Raw genomic sequence first — 17,520 nt, forward strand, 5'->3', positions numbered from 1 at the left:
TGTAAAACTCAACCCATCTCTCTTTAGAAAAGATCTTAAGTTAGATAGGACTATGAAAATTCAAAATGTTCTGTTTTGCAATGTAGGCTAACATCTGAAAGAGGTACTATTTTTTAAATATAGGAACTAATTAATAAAAATACCATGACCTGTTATTTGATATTTCTCCTTTTAGCGGAAGTACAAAGTGAAATTGAAAGAATCTTTGAGTTGGCAAGATCTTTGCAACTGGTTGTTCTTGATGCAGACACCATCAATCACCCAGCACAACTTATAAAGACTTCCTTAGCACCAATTATTGTTCATGTAAAAGTCTCATCTCCAAAGGTAATCAGCTCATTTCTGTCTTAAGGGTTAGAAGCTTGTTTCTTCTGAAATATTTTTTGCTCTGTGCATTTTTGTTAGTGGGCAAGGAGAATGTCTTGTTGAGACCCTTTTAATGAGCAGTTTTTAATTCACCTGTTCTGTACAGGTTCTAGAAATTTTGAGATAGCACATAAAGAATTGTTTATTCCTTCAAGAAGCTCAGTGTCTATTGTGGTTCCCAAACTGGGCAGTTATGCAAGAGTATAATAAAAACAAAAAGAACTAAGGTGAGGAAAAGTAAAGTCTGGTTTTTCAGAGACTTTAGGTTCTATCTTGGTAAACCTCTTGGGTAATATTGATTCTTGTATCACCTATATTCTCGCCCCAGTTGAGAAAGTACATATATATGTAAAGCAATTATACTCCAATAAAGATGTTAAAAAAGTACATATATTTATCATATAAGTCAAACATCACTGTATAAAATCTCTCATGGAAACTTTATAGACCCTTAATTTGTGCTTCGGTTGGGTTCTTCAAGGAGTATAGTTATTCTGTGGTTGAGCACAATGTCATATCTGCCATGTATCTTTATGCCAATGGGGGAGATTAAAAAAAAAAAAAGTGACACAGCCTCAAAGTGGTCCCTTTTGACTTGGGTGTTCTTTAATTTTAAAAAGTGATGATGAAAAAAAAAAAAAAAAAAGTGATGATGGGCCAGGGCGGTAGTGGGGGGAGAGATAAATTGGAAGATTGGGATTGACAGATACGCACTACTATTTATAAAATAGATAACTAGTAAGGACCTACTGTATAGCATAGGGAACTCTACTCAATACTCTGTAATGGCCTATATGGGAAAAGAATCCAAAAAAGAGTGGATATATGTATATGTATAACAGATTCACTTTGCTGTACACCTGAAACTAACAGAACATTGTAAATCAACTATACTCCAATAAAAATTAAAAATAAATAAATTTTAAAAAATAGATTATGCATTTATAAAAACTAAGAGTACAATGAGATTGCTTTTAAAAATAAATATCGAAATTTGAAAAAAAAAAGTGATGATAGGGAATTCCCTGGTGGTCCAATGGTTAGGACTCCATGCTTCCACTGCAGGGGGCATGGGTTCAATTACTGGTCGGGGAACTAAAATCCCTCATGCCACGTGGCGTGGCCAATAAATAATTAATTAGATTTTAAAAAGTGATGACGTTCTAAAAAGTTAATATGAAATGGATACCCTTGGGAGGTACTACCTTAACAATCAGCTTCTTTTCAGTGGCCCTAGGAGTGCATTTTCTTGCTTAAATGCCAATTCAACTTCCAGCCAGAACAGGGGTCTCCTCTCACAGGTAGAGAATGTGCCCTTCCCAATGCTTCTGAGCTTCTCAGCCTTCCATCTCTACAGGCACTGATTCTGTGCAGTATGAGCTTGGGAATCCTGACCAAACCAGGACCTTTGGGGAATCATTAAAATCGATTGAAAATGCCTTGAGCACTCGGAGTCTCTTTGACCCGGAACTGAAGGGGATTCAAGCACCCTTACTGCAGTGGAATAGATTTCAACCCCTCTCGCCCCAGTCACCGTGGGCTCCATAAGTGCAGGAACGGGGACTCCTGTGGATATATGTGCTGAGATATCATTGAGCCTCATAGATTAGTAGTAGTTGGGGGGAAGGGTCTTACTTCAGCTAAAAAAAATATTAAGGGAAAGATGAGTATATGGAAAAATGCAGTTACAGCAGTGCCCAAAAGACATAGGTACATCCCTGGTTTATACGTAGCAATACACCAGTACAGATGTTCTGCCTAGATGTCGATCATGAAATTGTCCTTTAATGTAAGATTAGACTGGAATGCCTTAATTATCAGTGACACAAAGGGTCAAATATATGTAACTCTTATATTTATCTGACATTGAGATAGTGAACCAAAATATTACTGAACTAAATTTGGACATAAATGACCTGGTACAGATCAGTGCCTGCACTTTTGCAGGGCTCTCTTTGAAATCTCTGGGTAAAATCTAGGGTGGGAACTCCAGATCCCACCAAGACCTCACATGGAGCGAGAATAGGATGAACATGTCAAATCCACTATAACTGAAAGCTAGTGTAAGTGGCTGATGTCATTACAGAGTTTATATATATATATATATATATATATATATATATATATGACTTGTTATATTGTATTTCCTCCCTATTAATACTCAGCTCAGGCTAAACAGACTATGAGAAAAGGTCTGGATTTATTTGGTTTTCTTTCAGCTCATTGACAGTATCTCAGATTCATGTCTTCTTCTATCAGGTTTTACAGCGGTTGATTAAATCTAGAGGCAAGTCCCAAAGTAAACACTTAAATGTTCAACTGGTGGCAGCTGATAAACTTGCACAATGTCCCCCTGTAAGTACAATCATTTTTTTTGTCTTAATCATTCTTGACTAGTTAGGAGAGGTTGGTAGGTTTTGTTTTTATCATATTAGCATTGTCATTTTTATTCTAGAACGGTCGTGATGATGGTATGTTGTCACATATCTAAAGGATTTCTTGCAACAAACTGCTGCTGTCATGTTGGCTTACCCAGGCATCCAGAGCTGTGTGGTGTCTGCCACGTAATAAGAAATGAACTTGGTGTCCAGGGTCTGATGTCCTTACTGCCACCTTGATTGCCTTGCAAACAGTCAGCAAACTATTTAATGCAGTCATGTGGACACTTTTATGAAAAGAAAACAACAAATAAAACATACTGATTTGACTCCTTTAACTTTTCTGACAGAAAGTTCCTAGAGGCATAATAGATTATGACATTGAAAATTGAGAGTTTATTAGAACTAGAAGAGCCCTGTGGTTATAGCAGATGAAAAGGTCAGGGTTAAGTAAGATGAAAAACCATATTAGAGCAGCTTTTCTTCTAATGCCATTACCAGAAAACAGCTGCTGAGTTCAAAGCTGAGCAAATGGCGAGGAGGTGGGGGGGGTAGGGGTGGTAACTGCTACCGTGTGGGTCACCAATGTCTACACCTGCTCGGCTGACTTACTATTTCTGTGCCTGTGTTTCTCTGAAGGAAATAACTGTTTTTCCTACTAATTTAATTCACTAGTTTTTGTTATATGCTTATGTAAGGATCATTCATGCTCTGTGGAATCATAAAATTCAATTCAAGTGTTTAGAGAAGCAACACAGCATAGCTGTTAAAAGTACAGACTCTGGATCCAGACTGCCTGGGTTCAAATCCATACTAATCTACACTAAGGATTACATCCCTAGTTATGTAATCTTGAGCAAATACCTACCTTGTTGGTTTGGTGTAAAGTGTCAATGAGTGAATGTGTAGTAGAGCTCTTAGAACAGTACCTAGCACATAATAAGCACCATCTAAGTGTTTCTGTTATAATTACTGGATGTACTTTGTGCTGTGCCATGCCTACCTGTCAGGCTCTGCAAGGATCTTTGCCTGTCTGGTTCACTGTTGTGTCTCAAGTTCCTATCATACTAGGCCCACGATAAATATCAAATGAATGAAAGGATGTACAGGCAATAAGAGTACAGGGTAAGAATAAGGATGTACAGGCAATGCGATCTCTTATTAGATGCTTACAATGGGCCAGACACTGTGCTAGGTGCTTTATATAGATTATCTCTAACCCTCACAGTTACTATCTCTAACCCTCACAGTTACTTAGTAAAGTAGGGCAGTATTATCCCCATTATATAGTTGAGGTGACTGAAGACAGAGAGGTTAAGGGATTTCCTTAAGGTCACACAGCAAATTAGGATTAGATTTAGATCTGTCTGGCTCCGAAGCCAATTTTCTCTCCAATCGAACCCACCTATTCACACACACGCGCACACGCGCGTGCGCACACACACACACACACACACACACACACACACACACACACCTGGTTATCTGCTTGCAGATAATTTGGATAGCCCGGAGTCTGGAGTCCTATGTTAAGTCTAATTGTAGTTAGACAGACACATTGCTGACTATTGAAGTCCACTTACACAATGGAATGTATGATTAAAGCACTGAGCGAATGTAGGAGAATGTATTACCCAGTCCCTGACTCTAATGCGTCCCAGTTGAAGGAAGCTAACCTTTTTTTAGCAGCTACCAAAAGACAGGAACTATGCTATTGTTTCCAATTTTTAGAACAGTTTTCTAAGGATAGTTATATCAGTTTGGGTCTTCTGGGAAGCAGACACTTAAGTGGAATTCAAAGTACAGATTTATTAGGGAAAATGCCTATGAGAGGAAAAAGGGAACAGGGACAGAACTGGCAGGGACAGCCTTCAGACCTGATGTAGTTCTGACTCTATGAAAGGAAAAGGGGAAGGAAAAAGTGGGTAGGAGGAGCCTCAGACTGTGATGTAGCCTTGAGAAAATCTCCCACTTGGAGCTGGGGACTTCCCAGAGCACTAGAGGAGCCTCATGTTGGGCAGAAACATTTAGGCTCTAGTCCACGTGCTGTGCTCAGGTGGTGGCTGGGAGCAGCCTGGGGAGAGCAGGTCCTTGCTTGAATGTCCTGGTGGATCCTGAAGGTGCAGCAGCCCAAGGCTGTCTGCTGACTGCACTCAGCACAGCAGGTAATTTGACTCCAGGGGAAGTCTCGGCATGCACCTCTATGACCGCCACAGTAGATAATACTATCCTTACTTCCTACAGGAGAAAGCTAAGTCCCCACTAAGCTAAGTCCCCACTAAGAAATTTGTTGGAGGTCACAATTAATTGTTAATCAACTGTGCTCCAATATAAAAATTAAAAAAAAATAAGTGGGCCCCAAGATTCAACTGCTTTGTCTGACTCCAGCAAAGCTCTGTCCACCGTACTGCTCCACTGGTACACATAGCTGTGTAGTATAGATGGATCTCTGGCCCCTAACTTCGATGTGCAAGAAATGGCTCTTTTTCTACTTTGACCCCTTAGCCCACTGGGCAGGCAGGATGTTTAGCCATGCTTGCAGCTGCCTTTACCCTAATCCAGGGCAGAACAAAGACAAAGGGTGGGGCTGGCGGGAAGTTGAGGGAGTGAGGGGGAGAGTTCCAATGCAGACAACCTATTCATTGACCAGATCCACGTGGTCCTTAAGGATGGAGGCTGTGCTGCATCAGACCTTATCGGGAACAGGGGGTCTTTGGCAAGGCCGGGAGACTCATAGCCCCTCCTCTCCGGGACATTGGCAAGAGAGCTCCCTTCTCTTCTCTGTCTGAGAGAGTGGAGGTATCTTCCTTTTTCCCCCCTCTTGTTACTATTAAAGGAACTCTGCTTTTGTTGTATCTAAAAGCATCCTCACCTTCTTTTGTTTCCAGAGGCAGTTAGCACAAAATGTTTCCAACCAATTTAGGCTTTGGGGACACAAAATCCAGAAGGGGAAACGGAGAGCTGGGAATTTCCTGCCACAGACACCTCCCTCCCCCACCAGACAAGGAAGCACAGACCCTGCCACCTGCTTAAATGGCAGAAAATGAAGAGGGAAGGTACAAAAGGAAAAACACGGATTCATAGCTCAGATCTCATTGGCCGTGTCTGAGTTCCTTTATGTAGAGATCCACACTGTGAGGGCAGCGCTGGTTCTGTGAGGTCCCAGACGTGGTGCTAAGATCTGTGGGAGTATGGGGAAGCAGATCTGGGGGGACTTGAGGGCAGTTAGGCCTGTGTAATTTCATTTGACACAGGAATCAGACTCACCCAACAGGAGGAAGGCGTTTCACACATCTGCTCAAATGCAAATGCTGAGAAGAATGGGACGGCTTTCTAAGTAGAGAGCTTGTCTCTAATTGCCTTCAGTTGGTGGCAGGGATGTGGGTGGAGTGGGCTGTAGGACCTGATGTCAGGTGTCGTGGAAGGAACCTCCTCTGGTGAAGGCTGAAAGCCGTGGTAGCTAACATCCCTTCCCAACTCTGACACTCTGATTCTATCTAGATTTTGGAAGTGATCAGCACAGACATGTTATTGAAATCATGACGGTTGTAGAGCCCAGGGAAAAGGAGAGTATAAACATAAGCAGAAGATATATTAAGTCAAGTAATATGCTTATTGTTTCAAAACATGATTAAGATGTTTCACAGAATGACATGGGGGCATGTCTGAAGACGTGGTATCCATGTCTCCATATGGTTAAACCAGACAAACTCAAATATTTAGTCATTTCAACTCTGTGTAGCTCACCTACAATCGACCTTCTTGGCGAGAACTAAAATACACTCAGCAAACATTATTTAAGCTTTAGGCCTGTTACCTTGCTAGGTGCTAGAGAGACAAAGGCACGTTCCTGCCTTCAAGGAGCAGATAGTCTAAAAAGGTTCCATTGGTTGAGTCAACTCTTGGCAAACAATTTGTTAGGTCATAAATATCGTTGCAGATACTACTTTATAAATCTTTTTTAGATTAAAAGAGAAATGTAGATCAGGGTTTCTCCACAATTGACACTGTAGGTTGAATAATTTTTTATTATAGGGAACTGTCCTGTTCATTGTAGGATTTTAGCAGCATCTCTGGCCAGTAACAAACCCCAAGTTGTGACAACCAAAAATATCTTAAGACATTGTCAAATGCCCCTTAGGGAAAAACGTCACTCCTGGTTGAGAACCCCTGGTTTAGATGAATATCTACACAAGTTTTGGTTAATAATGTTATAAGAAGTCTCAGTAAGTGATTCCTTGAGATGCATTTCAGGTGAATTGAACTTGTTCCTTTTTAATTTGATCTTTTTATGAGAATGAGTTTATTAACATTTATTCCTAATAATTACTAGAGAAAATAACTTGTGTCTTATTAAAATTGATGTATTATAGCTGCGGAGACAGTTGATAGTTGAGTATGTATACAGTACATGTTACATCTGAAATAGCTGGAACCAACAAAAGATACGTGCACTTAAATGCACATAATACCGTGAGCTGCCTTAGGGTATGTCCTCGTGTCAGGAATCTCCAACAGCCTCATGCACTGCGAAGGCAGCTCTACCCTGTCATTATTTCAGTAGGGTAAACACTTCCTTGTTTTATATAATTGGTTCGATAACCTGGAATTCTAAACATGCAGTCTGGATAAGCAAGGTTACCTTGTATTTAATATTTTCTAAACACTTTACATTATTAAACATGTTCATTTAATATTGTTTGAATAGCATTTGTAATGCTAAGAAGGAATTGTACACTCTATTTTGGCATTCACGAAAAAAATCTTTGGATTATAAAAACCAGTAGTAGTCTCAAAATGTATCTGCACTTGTCCCTACCCTACTTCAAGACCATAATTATCATTTTCATCCAAAGACGGGTGATCACTGTGTCATTTTAGTTCCTCTAGGAGAATTTGCAACTTGCTAAATTGGCCACTGCGTCTCCAATCTGAAAAGTCAGCAAATTACACTGGTGGAATCTCACATCGCTAAGAAATTAAAGGCGGCAGTCTTTAGAAAGGGAAGTCTAAAAGAGTACTGAAAAAAGTTGACTCTCTATATCCAGAAAAATGAACTCAGCGACTATTGAAGCAAAAAGGGAACTTGGAAAGCACCCTGTGTAGTATTTCCCGGAGTGCGTTCTTCCCACTACAGGTTCCATATGCAATGTCAACAGGTGGAAAGCACTTTGGTACCAAAAATGTTTGAGAAAACACCTAAGTAAACAAACGTAGACTGGTTTCTTTACAACAAGAGCCTTAATGTGCTAATGAGCATTTTGTATCTCCATTAAGATAGGTCATGTACAGTGCTTCCCCTGAATTTTGACTGTAGAACCATTTTAGTGTTTCATGGCACAGTTCTAAGGAAAGTCTCATGTTACAAATGAGGGGACTGAAACCAAGAGAGGTGACCAGGCTTTCCAAAGGTCATGCACCTTGGGCAAAGCCAGGGTAAGATCTCTGTCTCCTCATCTAGCAAGACTTTAGAGAGTGAATGGCAACAGACGGGCTATTATATATCCTCCTGTAGAGAGAATCATGGGTTTCTTGGGTGAGGCTTCTTCTAAGAGTGGGGTCAGCAAACGTTTTCAGTAAAGAACCGTATAGTAAATATTTTAGGCTTTGTGGGCCATGTGGTCTCCTTCACAAAACTACACAACTCTGCCTTGGTAGCAGGAAAGCAGCCACACACAGTATGTAAACAAATACAAGTGTTCCAGTCAAATTTTGTTTATAGAAGCAGGAGGCAGGCCCAATGTAGCCAGCCCACCAAAGTTGCCATCCTTGTTCTAGGACAAGGTTCTGGTTACCTATTTCTGTGCAACAAACTACCCCAAAACTTAGTGACTTCAAATGACAACCACTTGGTGGTACTCAGCTGGTGGCTGACTTGGTCCCTTAGCAGGAATGGTTGGAAGGCTGGGCTCAGCCAGCTCCTCTCCCTCTCCGCGTGGTCTCAGGGCTCTTCCATGAGATTTTTCCAACAGGAATATGCGCTTCTTACCTGGCATCTCCCAGGGCTCCAAGAGCAAGTATTCCATTCCCTTTAACTTAGATACTGGGCTTGGATATTGGCTCAGTATCACCTCCACAGCCTTCTGCTAGTCAAGGGAACGTCTCTAGTCAAGGCTGCTCAGATTCAAGGAGAGGGGACGTAAACCCTCCATCTCTATGCAGGGAGTGTCAAAGAACTTGTGGCCATTTTTAATCTGCCACAGACAGAAAGATGAGCTGGGAGGATGGGCTACTGAATAGTTCTACTCTGGAAGAGGGAGAAACTTTCCTTCATTGCCTGCTCGGGATTCACAAAAGAAAAGTTGGGATGGGGCTTCCCTGGTGGCGCAGTGCTTAAGAATCTGCCTGCCAATGCAGGGGACACGGGTTCGATCCTTGGTCTGGGAAGATCCCACATGCCGCGGAGCAACTAAGCCTGTGCGCCACAACTACTGAGCCTGCGCTCTAGAGCCCGCGAGCCACAGCTACTGAGTCCGTGTGCTTAGAGCCCGTGCTCCGCAACAAGAGAAGCCACCTAAGTGAGAAGCCCGCGCACCACAATGAAGAGTAGCCCCTGCTCGCCGCAACTAGAGAAAGCCCGCACGCAGCAGCAGAGACCCAACGCAGCCAAAAATAAATAAAGAAATTTATATTAAAAAAAAATTGGGATGCAGACAGAAAAGGGGTTTGTGAGACTAGAACCCATAAGCCCTTTCCATATATGTATTTTTATATGACCAGCCTGAATTTGCATTTGGAATAGCCTTCTGTACACTATAGTGTTGGATTTCATTTTGCTTCTACCATGTATTGGTGCCATTTTCCTTTTTAGAGAAGTTGAAAATAGTACATTTTAAGAAGCGCAAAGTTCAAATTGCCCCAGTACTGTGGTCACAAGAGCTACATAATGCATGGTGAGAAAAGCAGATAGGCAGACAATTGAATATATAAATGAAATGTAATCCTTTTATCCTACTTAGCTACAAGCTGGTTTGTGTTACCAAAAGCTGACCCTGGTTCTTTGAGCTCTGTAATTTTTCTGTGCATATAAATGACATTGATCGCTCTGTCTGCTAGAGGGGAGTGTGTCTCCTCCACAGTCTTGCAAACCTCTAACGTTACAGTAACCATGGTCATTCTCTTCTGTCACTCTTCATTTTCCATTGCTGAATGGACTCAGATTTATTAAACACAGGAATTCTGAAGTGAGTGGCGGTGCTCAGTATCCTATCACAATAGTATTGCTATCATGGTAGTAATTTTCCACTGCCCTTTTCCAGTAATTTTATTTAAATTATTTAGAATTGTGTGAACTCACCTACCTGAAGCGCCATCCCCACTGGTGCATTCGTTATTACAGAGCCTCTGGATGGTCGTAGTTTAATTCACAACATTACTTTTGAAAAAAGAGAATAATTGATTTCAGATGTTTCCTTCATGAAACAAGGCCACATGGGATCTAGTTTCTCTCAGTCCTAAGGCGACTACTCTTGAAGGAATTTCAGCCACCCAACTTAGATACACCGAGTTAGGGATACTTCAGTACTGTGATGTAAAGCATTGGATTAATATGGACTTAACAAAAACACTGGGTGCCTTTTCTGCAGACAGTAGTACGGGTAAATGTTGTTATAATCTTTGAAGAATAAGAGTGGACAGGATGGGAGTTCCCTGGTGGTCCAGTGGTTAGGACTCAGAGCTTTCACTGCCATGGCCCCAGATTTAATCCCTGGTCAGGGAACTAAGATCCCATAAACCACACAGCACGGTCAAATAAATAAATAAATAAAAAGCAGGACCATCTTTTAAAAAAAAAAAAGAACGGACAGGACGGATGGGTGTGGTGAGGAAAATGTGGTTGAGTTCAGAATGAATGTCACGGATCATTAAAAGAGAGGAGCTAATCTATGAGCCATGGGCTTCCCTGGTGGCGCAGTGGTTGAGAGCCCGCCTGCCGATGCAGGGGACACGGGTTCATGCCCCGGTCTGGGAGGATCCCACATGCCGCGGAGCGGCTGGGCCCATGAGCCATGGCCACTGGGCCTGCGCGTCCAGAGCCTGTGCTCCGCAAGCGGGAGAGGCCACGGCAGTGAGAGGCCCACATACCACAAAAAAAAAAAAAAAAAAAGAGAGGAGCTAGAAGGGATCAAAGTCACTGTATCCTTTGCCTTCATGTTTTCCCCCACCATCAGTGGCAGGAATTCTGATTGTCTTTCCCTTTTGGCTCATTAAAGTGGAAACTGTGCCTGAAACTAACTGCTAGAGCCCCATGATATTGGTAGGCTTTCCTTTATCCCCATGAGATCTCCTAAATCTTTCAAAATCCCTTTAACTTAGTTCTTTGAGCCAAAGAACTTTGAGCTATCACTAGTTGACCAGTGAGTTGAGTACTCAGGAATTCAAAAGCTTTAATAATATAAAGAATACAATTTTAATATGAAAGAAACATTGGTTGGTTATTTTATAATTAGCATTGCATATTTGCCATTCAGCCATATTATTTCACTGAATAGTACTTGCCGGTCTTTTTTTTTTTTTAATGGTGGCAGATTTAGGAGCTCTATATTCCAATAACAAAGAAGTAAAAGTATGCTCACCCCTATTATTTCTTTTTTCCACTTAGAAATAGGAAAGATGACCCATATGAGGTTTTATCTCTGCGCAACAAATAAATGTAAAGCAATGCATATACCATGGGAGAGTTTGTATATATTTAATCCCCTGGCTAGCTAATATTCAGTGATGCACCAACTTTTTAAAAAAGTTAAGATTAAACTGCAAAATTAATTTCTAAGTTTTATAAACTTTTTATTTAAAAATGTTTAATAACAACTCCTAGATAAGACATATAAGAAATTGTTTGTTTTAATGAAATTCTCCCTCTTTGCTAGAAAGTATATATTTCACAGTCATAAAGAAAGACGTGCCCACTCTCTCTATATCTTCCCTCCCAAGAGAATGTAAAAGAAATAAATGGAACCTGTTCCAGTTGTCAATGTAGGAACTGAAATGTGCTCCATTTTTTCTAAAAACTAGGGTGACTGACCATTCCATTTCTCCCCAGTTTTCCAGATTTTGGCACTGATAGTCCCAAGTACCCAGAAACACTCAGTCCCCGGCAAACCAGGATGGTTGGTTGCTCTAATTCAGGTGCCTTCCTTAGGAACGTTTGTGATACTCTATGAATGAAGAACTAGACAGATCTTTAAATACTTAAAAAATTTTTAAAAAGCTATTGCAGATTTTCTTCATTCCCATTTTATTCAGCTTCAATCTTTCCCTTTCTTCCCTGTCATTTTTGTTCTCTGGCCACTGGATAAGCTAGAGGTATGTTTTTCACTCTTGTTATTTCTAATGCTTTAGCTTTTCATTTTTCTGAAAGAGGTTGTCCAGAAAAGGGACCTACTCTGCCTGGTTTTCTGGTGATTTGTTTTGACTCCTCTGTTCACTCCTTATTTACTTTGGAAGTCACATTATTTCTGACCACCTCAGCTGAAGAAAATACCCCATCACAAAATGTCAGAAGCGCGTGCTGTGTCTGTACGGTGCTTTGAAAACAACTCAGCGTTACCCTTATCTCCAGCAGTCCCAAGAGCATGGTATCACTGAGTGGGTAATTGTTCACTGCCTGTGACTGTCCCATTACCCACACCCTCTTCTCCTGATTAGATAGCTTTCTGCATCCATATCCCATGCTGGAGGCTTCACATATTACACAGTAAGGAGCTAGCTAGGCTTGAACATTTTTTCTTTAATAAATTTATTTATTTTTGGCTGCGTTGGGTCTTCGTTGCTGCACCGGGGCTTTCTCTAGTTGTGGCGAGCAGGGTCTACTCTTCGTTGGAGCACTCGGGCTTCTCATTGTGGTGGCTTCTCTGTTGCAGAGCACGGGCTCTAGGCGCACAGGCTTCAGTAGTTGTGGTGCATGGGCTTCAGTAGTTGTGGCGCACGGGCTCAGTAGTTGTGGCGCGTGGGCTCAGTAGCTGTGGTGCAGGGGCTCAATTGCTCCACGGCATGTGGGATCTTCCCGGACCAGGGCACGAACCCATGTTCCCTGCATTGACAGTCAGATTCTTAACCACTGTGCCACCAGGGAAGCCCAAACTTTTAAATTTATGAAAAATTGGCAAAGCTGGTTTGCATAATTCATTCGGCTGCTTTTCGTTGAATTTCTCTTTGTATAATTAAAAAAAATTTTTTTTTCTCCCTTATCCTCATTTCCTAACACTCTGGTCTAATCAGCTGTGTTATTTCCTAAAGAGTTGAAAAGAAAAATTGTCACAGATATCCAGGCTGTGAGATTCCTCTTAGTTGGAAATAAGCCACACATGTCAGTATTCATTCAGAGGCTGAAATTTGCTTTGCCCTGTGCTTTTGAAAGCCTAAAAGCAATTTCAGATCATCTTCTATCATATAGCTGTCTTTTTAGCAGTGCAAAAGCTTAGTTTCCTAGAAATGATTGAGGCTTCAGCCAACAGCCATGTGCTGATATATACAAATTCGATCCATTGGCAAAGAGAAGTACTTTATTAAAACTACTTGTAATTAAGTGTATGTTTAACTGTGTCTGAAGCCCTGACCATGTAACATGTGGAACAGCCAGGGAGATAAAAAAACTCTTTCAAATAACACTCTGCAATGAGGGCTGCTTACCTTGTTTTACCCTCTCTGGACTTGGCAGTCCTGGCTGTAATAGTTAGAAACCTTAGGCCAAGTGTCCCTGGAGGGTTCATTAACTTGGGACCTTAGGAAAGCAAGGAAATGACTTGTTGAGATTACACATTGTTGGGACCCCACATTAAAGAATGAGATCTACCTAATTGAATTATACAGTTAACATAAATAACACCATGTAAACAGCAGACTCCAGATCAAATAGAATTTGTGGACGATTTTAGCCTGGAGTGGCTGACAGAGTGGTCCCTTGTTCCAGTGCTGCGCGGTTTCCTCTTTCTTCTTCCTGTGTCATCTGTCTGAGTCTGTGCACGCCCTTTGGGATGGGGCTGTTCTCGTTCCACTCAAGTTAGCACTGCAGTGCTATCAGAGGATGCAATGTGTGTATCAGAGCATTAGGGACATTTCTCAGAGTCTCTGTTTGTAACTGTTGACGGATTAGATTAATGGGGGGAGGGAGCTTTTGATTGCAGGAGACAGGCACTCCCTTGATTTGCTTTAGTGGAAAGAGGATTTATTGTAAGGATGTATGTTGACTGACACTGTAGGAACTAGCTGTTGTCCTGTTCTCTCATGGGCTCTATCGTCTCTTCCATTGTGTCTTTGCTCCTCTTTGTCTGTTTTTTCTCTTCCCTCTACAGATAGAATTCTTTGACTTATAATTTAACTTATAAATTTAACTTATAAATTTAACTTACACATATCTCTCTGGGCCTCCTTCTAAATCCAGAACTTTAAGCTGCAGCTCTGAACATTCACTGGCTCAGTCTCTGTTGTTCTGAATTAAAGTCCTGGTCTGATGTAGGGTATTATGGATTTTAATACTTGTCTCTCCCCCGAGACTGGATGCTTCTTGAGCATAGGGATGAAGTCTGTTTTCTTTGCCACAGTATACCCACAATGCTTAGCACAGGATAGGTACCGAGTAAACACTTTATGAATGAATAAAATATGTAAAAACCCATCTGAAATCCACTAATAAGTGTTCTTGTGGGGGAATGGTTTCTACATGACTTCAACTGGCTGAGTCTTCTCAAACAGCAGTCGGTTTAGGCTGAAGCCACCTTATTTCTTTCCTAGTCGCTAAACGTATCTCACTGCTCCAAGGACTTTGAAACTGCTTTGCAAATTAGGGTCAAAATATTCAGTAAAGATCAACGTGATGAAAACATTCAAAGAGTTAATGTCGGGAGAGAGATTGTTTCCATGGTGACTTCTGCTTCAGGGAGCCCTCGTGCTGATGAGAGTGAGTCAGCTGACCCACCACCAACTCAGAGTCATCCAGTTGTTACAAACCTACGGTCCACCTGCCGCATCAAGCGTTGATGGCAGTAACCCTGTATTTGATTCATTACTGGGAGCTCCTTCTTTGGGTAAAATGAGCTTGTAAAAGCAGGTGGAAGTGGTGCAAGAGGGAAGAAGTGGATTCAGAGGCTGAAAGTCAGGGGTGTGCTTTCACTTACTCATGGAATGGCTTTTCTCTTTATGAGGTGCCACGGTTATCTGACTGTCCCTCCAGGGAATCTGTGTCCCGGTTATAGTCTGTGTTCCTGACCACACTGCAGTGACAGAGGGGCCACTCTGCTCCTTTGGGGCTGAAGAACAACTTCCTGATTATAGAACAGGTGTTGGACAAAGTCCTTACTGTCAGAAACATGGACCCCAGATACTTCTTGGGCGAACTACCCCCCAACTCCCTGCCTACCACCACTGCAATCAAGTACTCGTTCTTGTTCTTTTTTAACCATTTCACACAGTGATCCTCTGGTAGCAGAAGTCACTATACTGTGGTTTTCTACTATTGATCCTAAACCTTTCGTATTGCTTTACCACGAGACAGATAGCAGATAATATTTTCACCAACATTCTAAAAATTACCTAACTAAATGTTATTTCCTCCAACATAGTTACTTTGGGAGATGAAATGTTTATTCCAGTGATACATTTGTTACCGAAACATTTTTAGAACTCCTCTTTCCATACCATTAACTTGCTTCTCTCTTATTCTGAAGTATAATTCAAAACTTTTATATAGTATATAAAAGAATGTATTCAGTAAGTATCTATAGGAATATATGGATAAAGACGTGAATACGTATGTGTTTTCACTCTATTCTCCTTAGAACGCTTTTACGTGTACCTCATCTTTTTTTTTTCTAAATGAAAGATCCAAATATTTGATGAGCTTTCCCATTTTTATGTGAATGTCCAAATTTGTACATGGCTAACTGTGCAGTTCTTCACTTGACTTTAACTTTAGCAACTTCCAGTACAGCCCCTCAAGTTTGATATTTGCTGTTGGACATTAGAAACAATATTATCTGCATGCAGTGAAATTTTAGGTTTCATTGCCTAAAACCTGAAGTAGAAATAAAATGGACTTTCCTTGTCATCTGTAGGAAATGTTTGATGTTATACTGGATGAAAACCAGCTGGAGGATGCGTGTGAACATCTGGGAGAATACCTTGAGGCCTACTGGCGTGCCACTCACACGACCAGTAGCACCCCCATGACCCCGCTTCTTGGAAGGAATTTGGGCTCAACAGCACTCTCACCATATCCCACAGCAATTTCTGGGTTACAGGTAGTGTCACTTGTGCTCTTACAACCTTACATTTAAGGTTCTATAGGAAACTTGACTGAGATGGAGACTGGGAGTGGCCTAGAGAGCCATGCGTTACTATATTAAAAACCTAGAGTATCGCCTAATCATATAGACTATTCTACATTTTTACAAACTCAAATCACTTTGGTTCATATACTTGCTCTGAAGTCTTGGCGACAAAATTCTTCAGATTCACATTTTTGGCTCCATTGATTCTAACAGATACAGACTATTTTACATTTTTACAAACTCAAAACGTGTTACCTAATTATGACCTGCCCTAGACAAAGTTACCCTGAGAGTGGCGTTTTCCTTAGAACTTTCTCCTCTGTTAATTTATAATGGCTTTTACCTAGGTAAATTCATCCCTCCTATGTCTAAACCCTGCTAAGAAACTTTCTACCTACTATGCAACTGTCCATTACCTGTCCGTGTCACTTCTTAAGGATTATACGGTGGTGGCACTGTCAGGCACAGGGCTAGCTAAGTAAGGTATGTGAGACAGATGGACCTTATGGCCACCCTTACCTAACCCTTCCCCCCGAGGCTGCGGGGCCCGTCCCCTAGCTTGCCCAAACAAAACATGCACGTAAGTAGAGTCACCTTGTTTGGAAACAGTCGTGAATCCCTGAGTTTTCTTAGGGGCGGGCAGGGCCCACCTCGGTCATCGGCTATGGCCAGCGTCCTTTAGGGAAGCTGGGGACGAGTGTAGGAGCAGGAGGCTCCTGCTGTTGTGGTGCTGCACTCAGGGCTAGAGGTGGGGAGCCAGAGGCATTATGATACAAAGTGGATCTTGCCTTCCTCCATCAATGATTATGTACCATCTACCAAGCCACTGCTGGAATGTGGCCAAACCCCCAGCTGACTGAGGAACAGGTAGTCAATTGAGCTCTCTTGCATCATGACTAGTTTTGTATTAATGGGTTATAATGATAGTCATAATTGTAGATCCTACAGAGTTAACTCTGAGATAAATGGCACTCTCTCAAATGTTATTATAACTGTATTACTCTTTTACAGAATTGCATCTTTGTAAGCAAAAAACTGCCATGTAAATGAATAGCTTTCGAGGCTGGAAATGAACTTGGGAAACGGGCTATTGTAATATCAGTGTATATGTGCGCACTGGGACTCTTTCTTTTTCTTTTTTTTTTTTTTTTTTTTTTTTTTTTTTGCGGGGGGACTCTTTCTTTCCTTGTTTCACTGCCTGCCTGCTGATCCGAGTGTGGTGTTCCACCGACTAGTTTGGGTTGGCTTCAAATTGTACACTGTAGGGTGAGAAACGGATTCATGAAGCGATATGCTTCCACCTACACTAGTAGGTGGAAATGAAATGTTGCACTTTGTTTATGAATATAACACTCCTGACTTATCACCTCCAAGATGTCCACGTAGAGTGCTTCTCCCAGTTTCACTTGAGTTACCGTGGTGCCCTTTATCCTGGGGCCTAGTTCTCCTAGTAACCATGGGCACTTAATTGTGAGACCCCTGGTTGGGGCTCCTAGCACAGGCTGTGA

The 17,520-nt window shown here is 41.5% G+C and overlaps 1 protein-coding gene across 3 annotated transcripts in view; it reads left to right on the plus strand.

Moving 5' to 3' along the window:
- CACNB4 (calcium voltage-gated channel auxiliary subunit beta 4) overlaps window positions 1-17,520 on the plus strand; it is a 275,561-nt gene that overhangs the window by 250,481 nt on the left and 7,560 nt on the right. For all 3 annotated transcript variants that reach the window (XM_032638265.1, XM_032638266.1, XM_032638264.1), the window contains 3 exons: window positions 176-327; window positions 2,626-2,721; window positions 15,797-15,982. In XM_032638265.1, coding sequence (XP_032494156.1) covers window positions 176-327; window positions 2,626-2,721; window positions 15,797-15,982 — 434 coding nt within the window. The remainder of the gene's footprint in view (window positions 1-175; window positions 328-2,625; window positions 2,722-15,796; window positions 15,983-17,520) is intronic.

The sequence above is a fragment of the Phocoena sinus genome, chromosome 7 (assembly GCF_008692025.1).
Source record: "Phocoena sinus isolate mPhoSin1 chromosome 7, mPhoSin1.pri, whole genome shotgun sequence".
NCBI lineage: Eukaryota > Metazoa > Chordata > Mammalia > Artiodactyla > Phocoenidae > Phocoena > Phocoena sinus.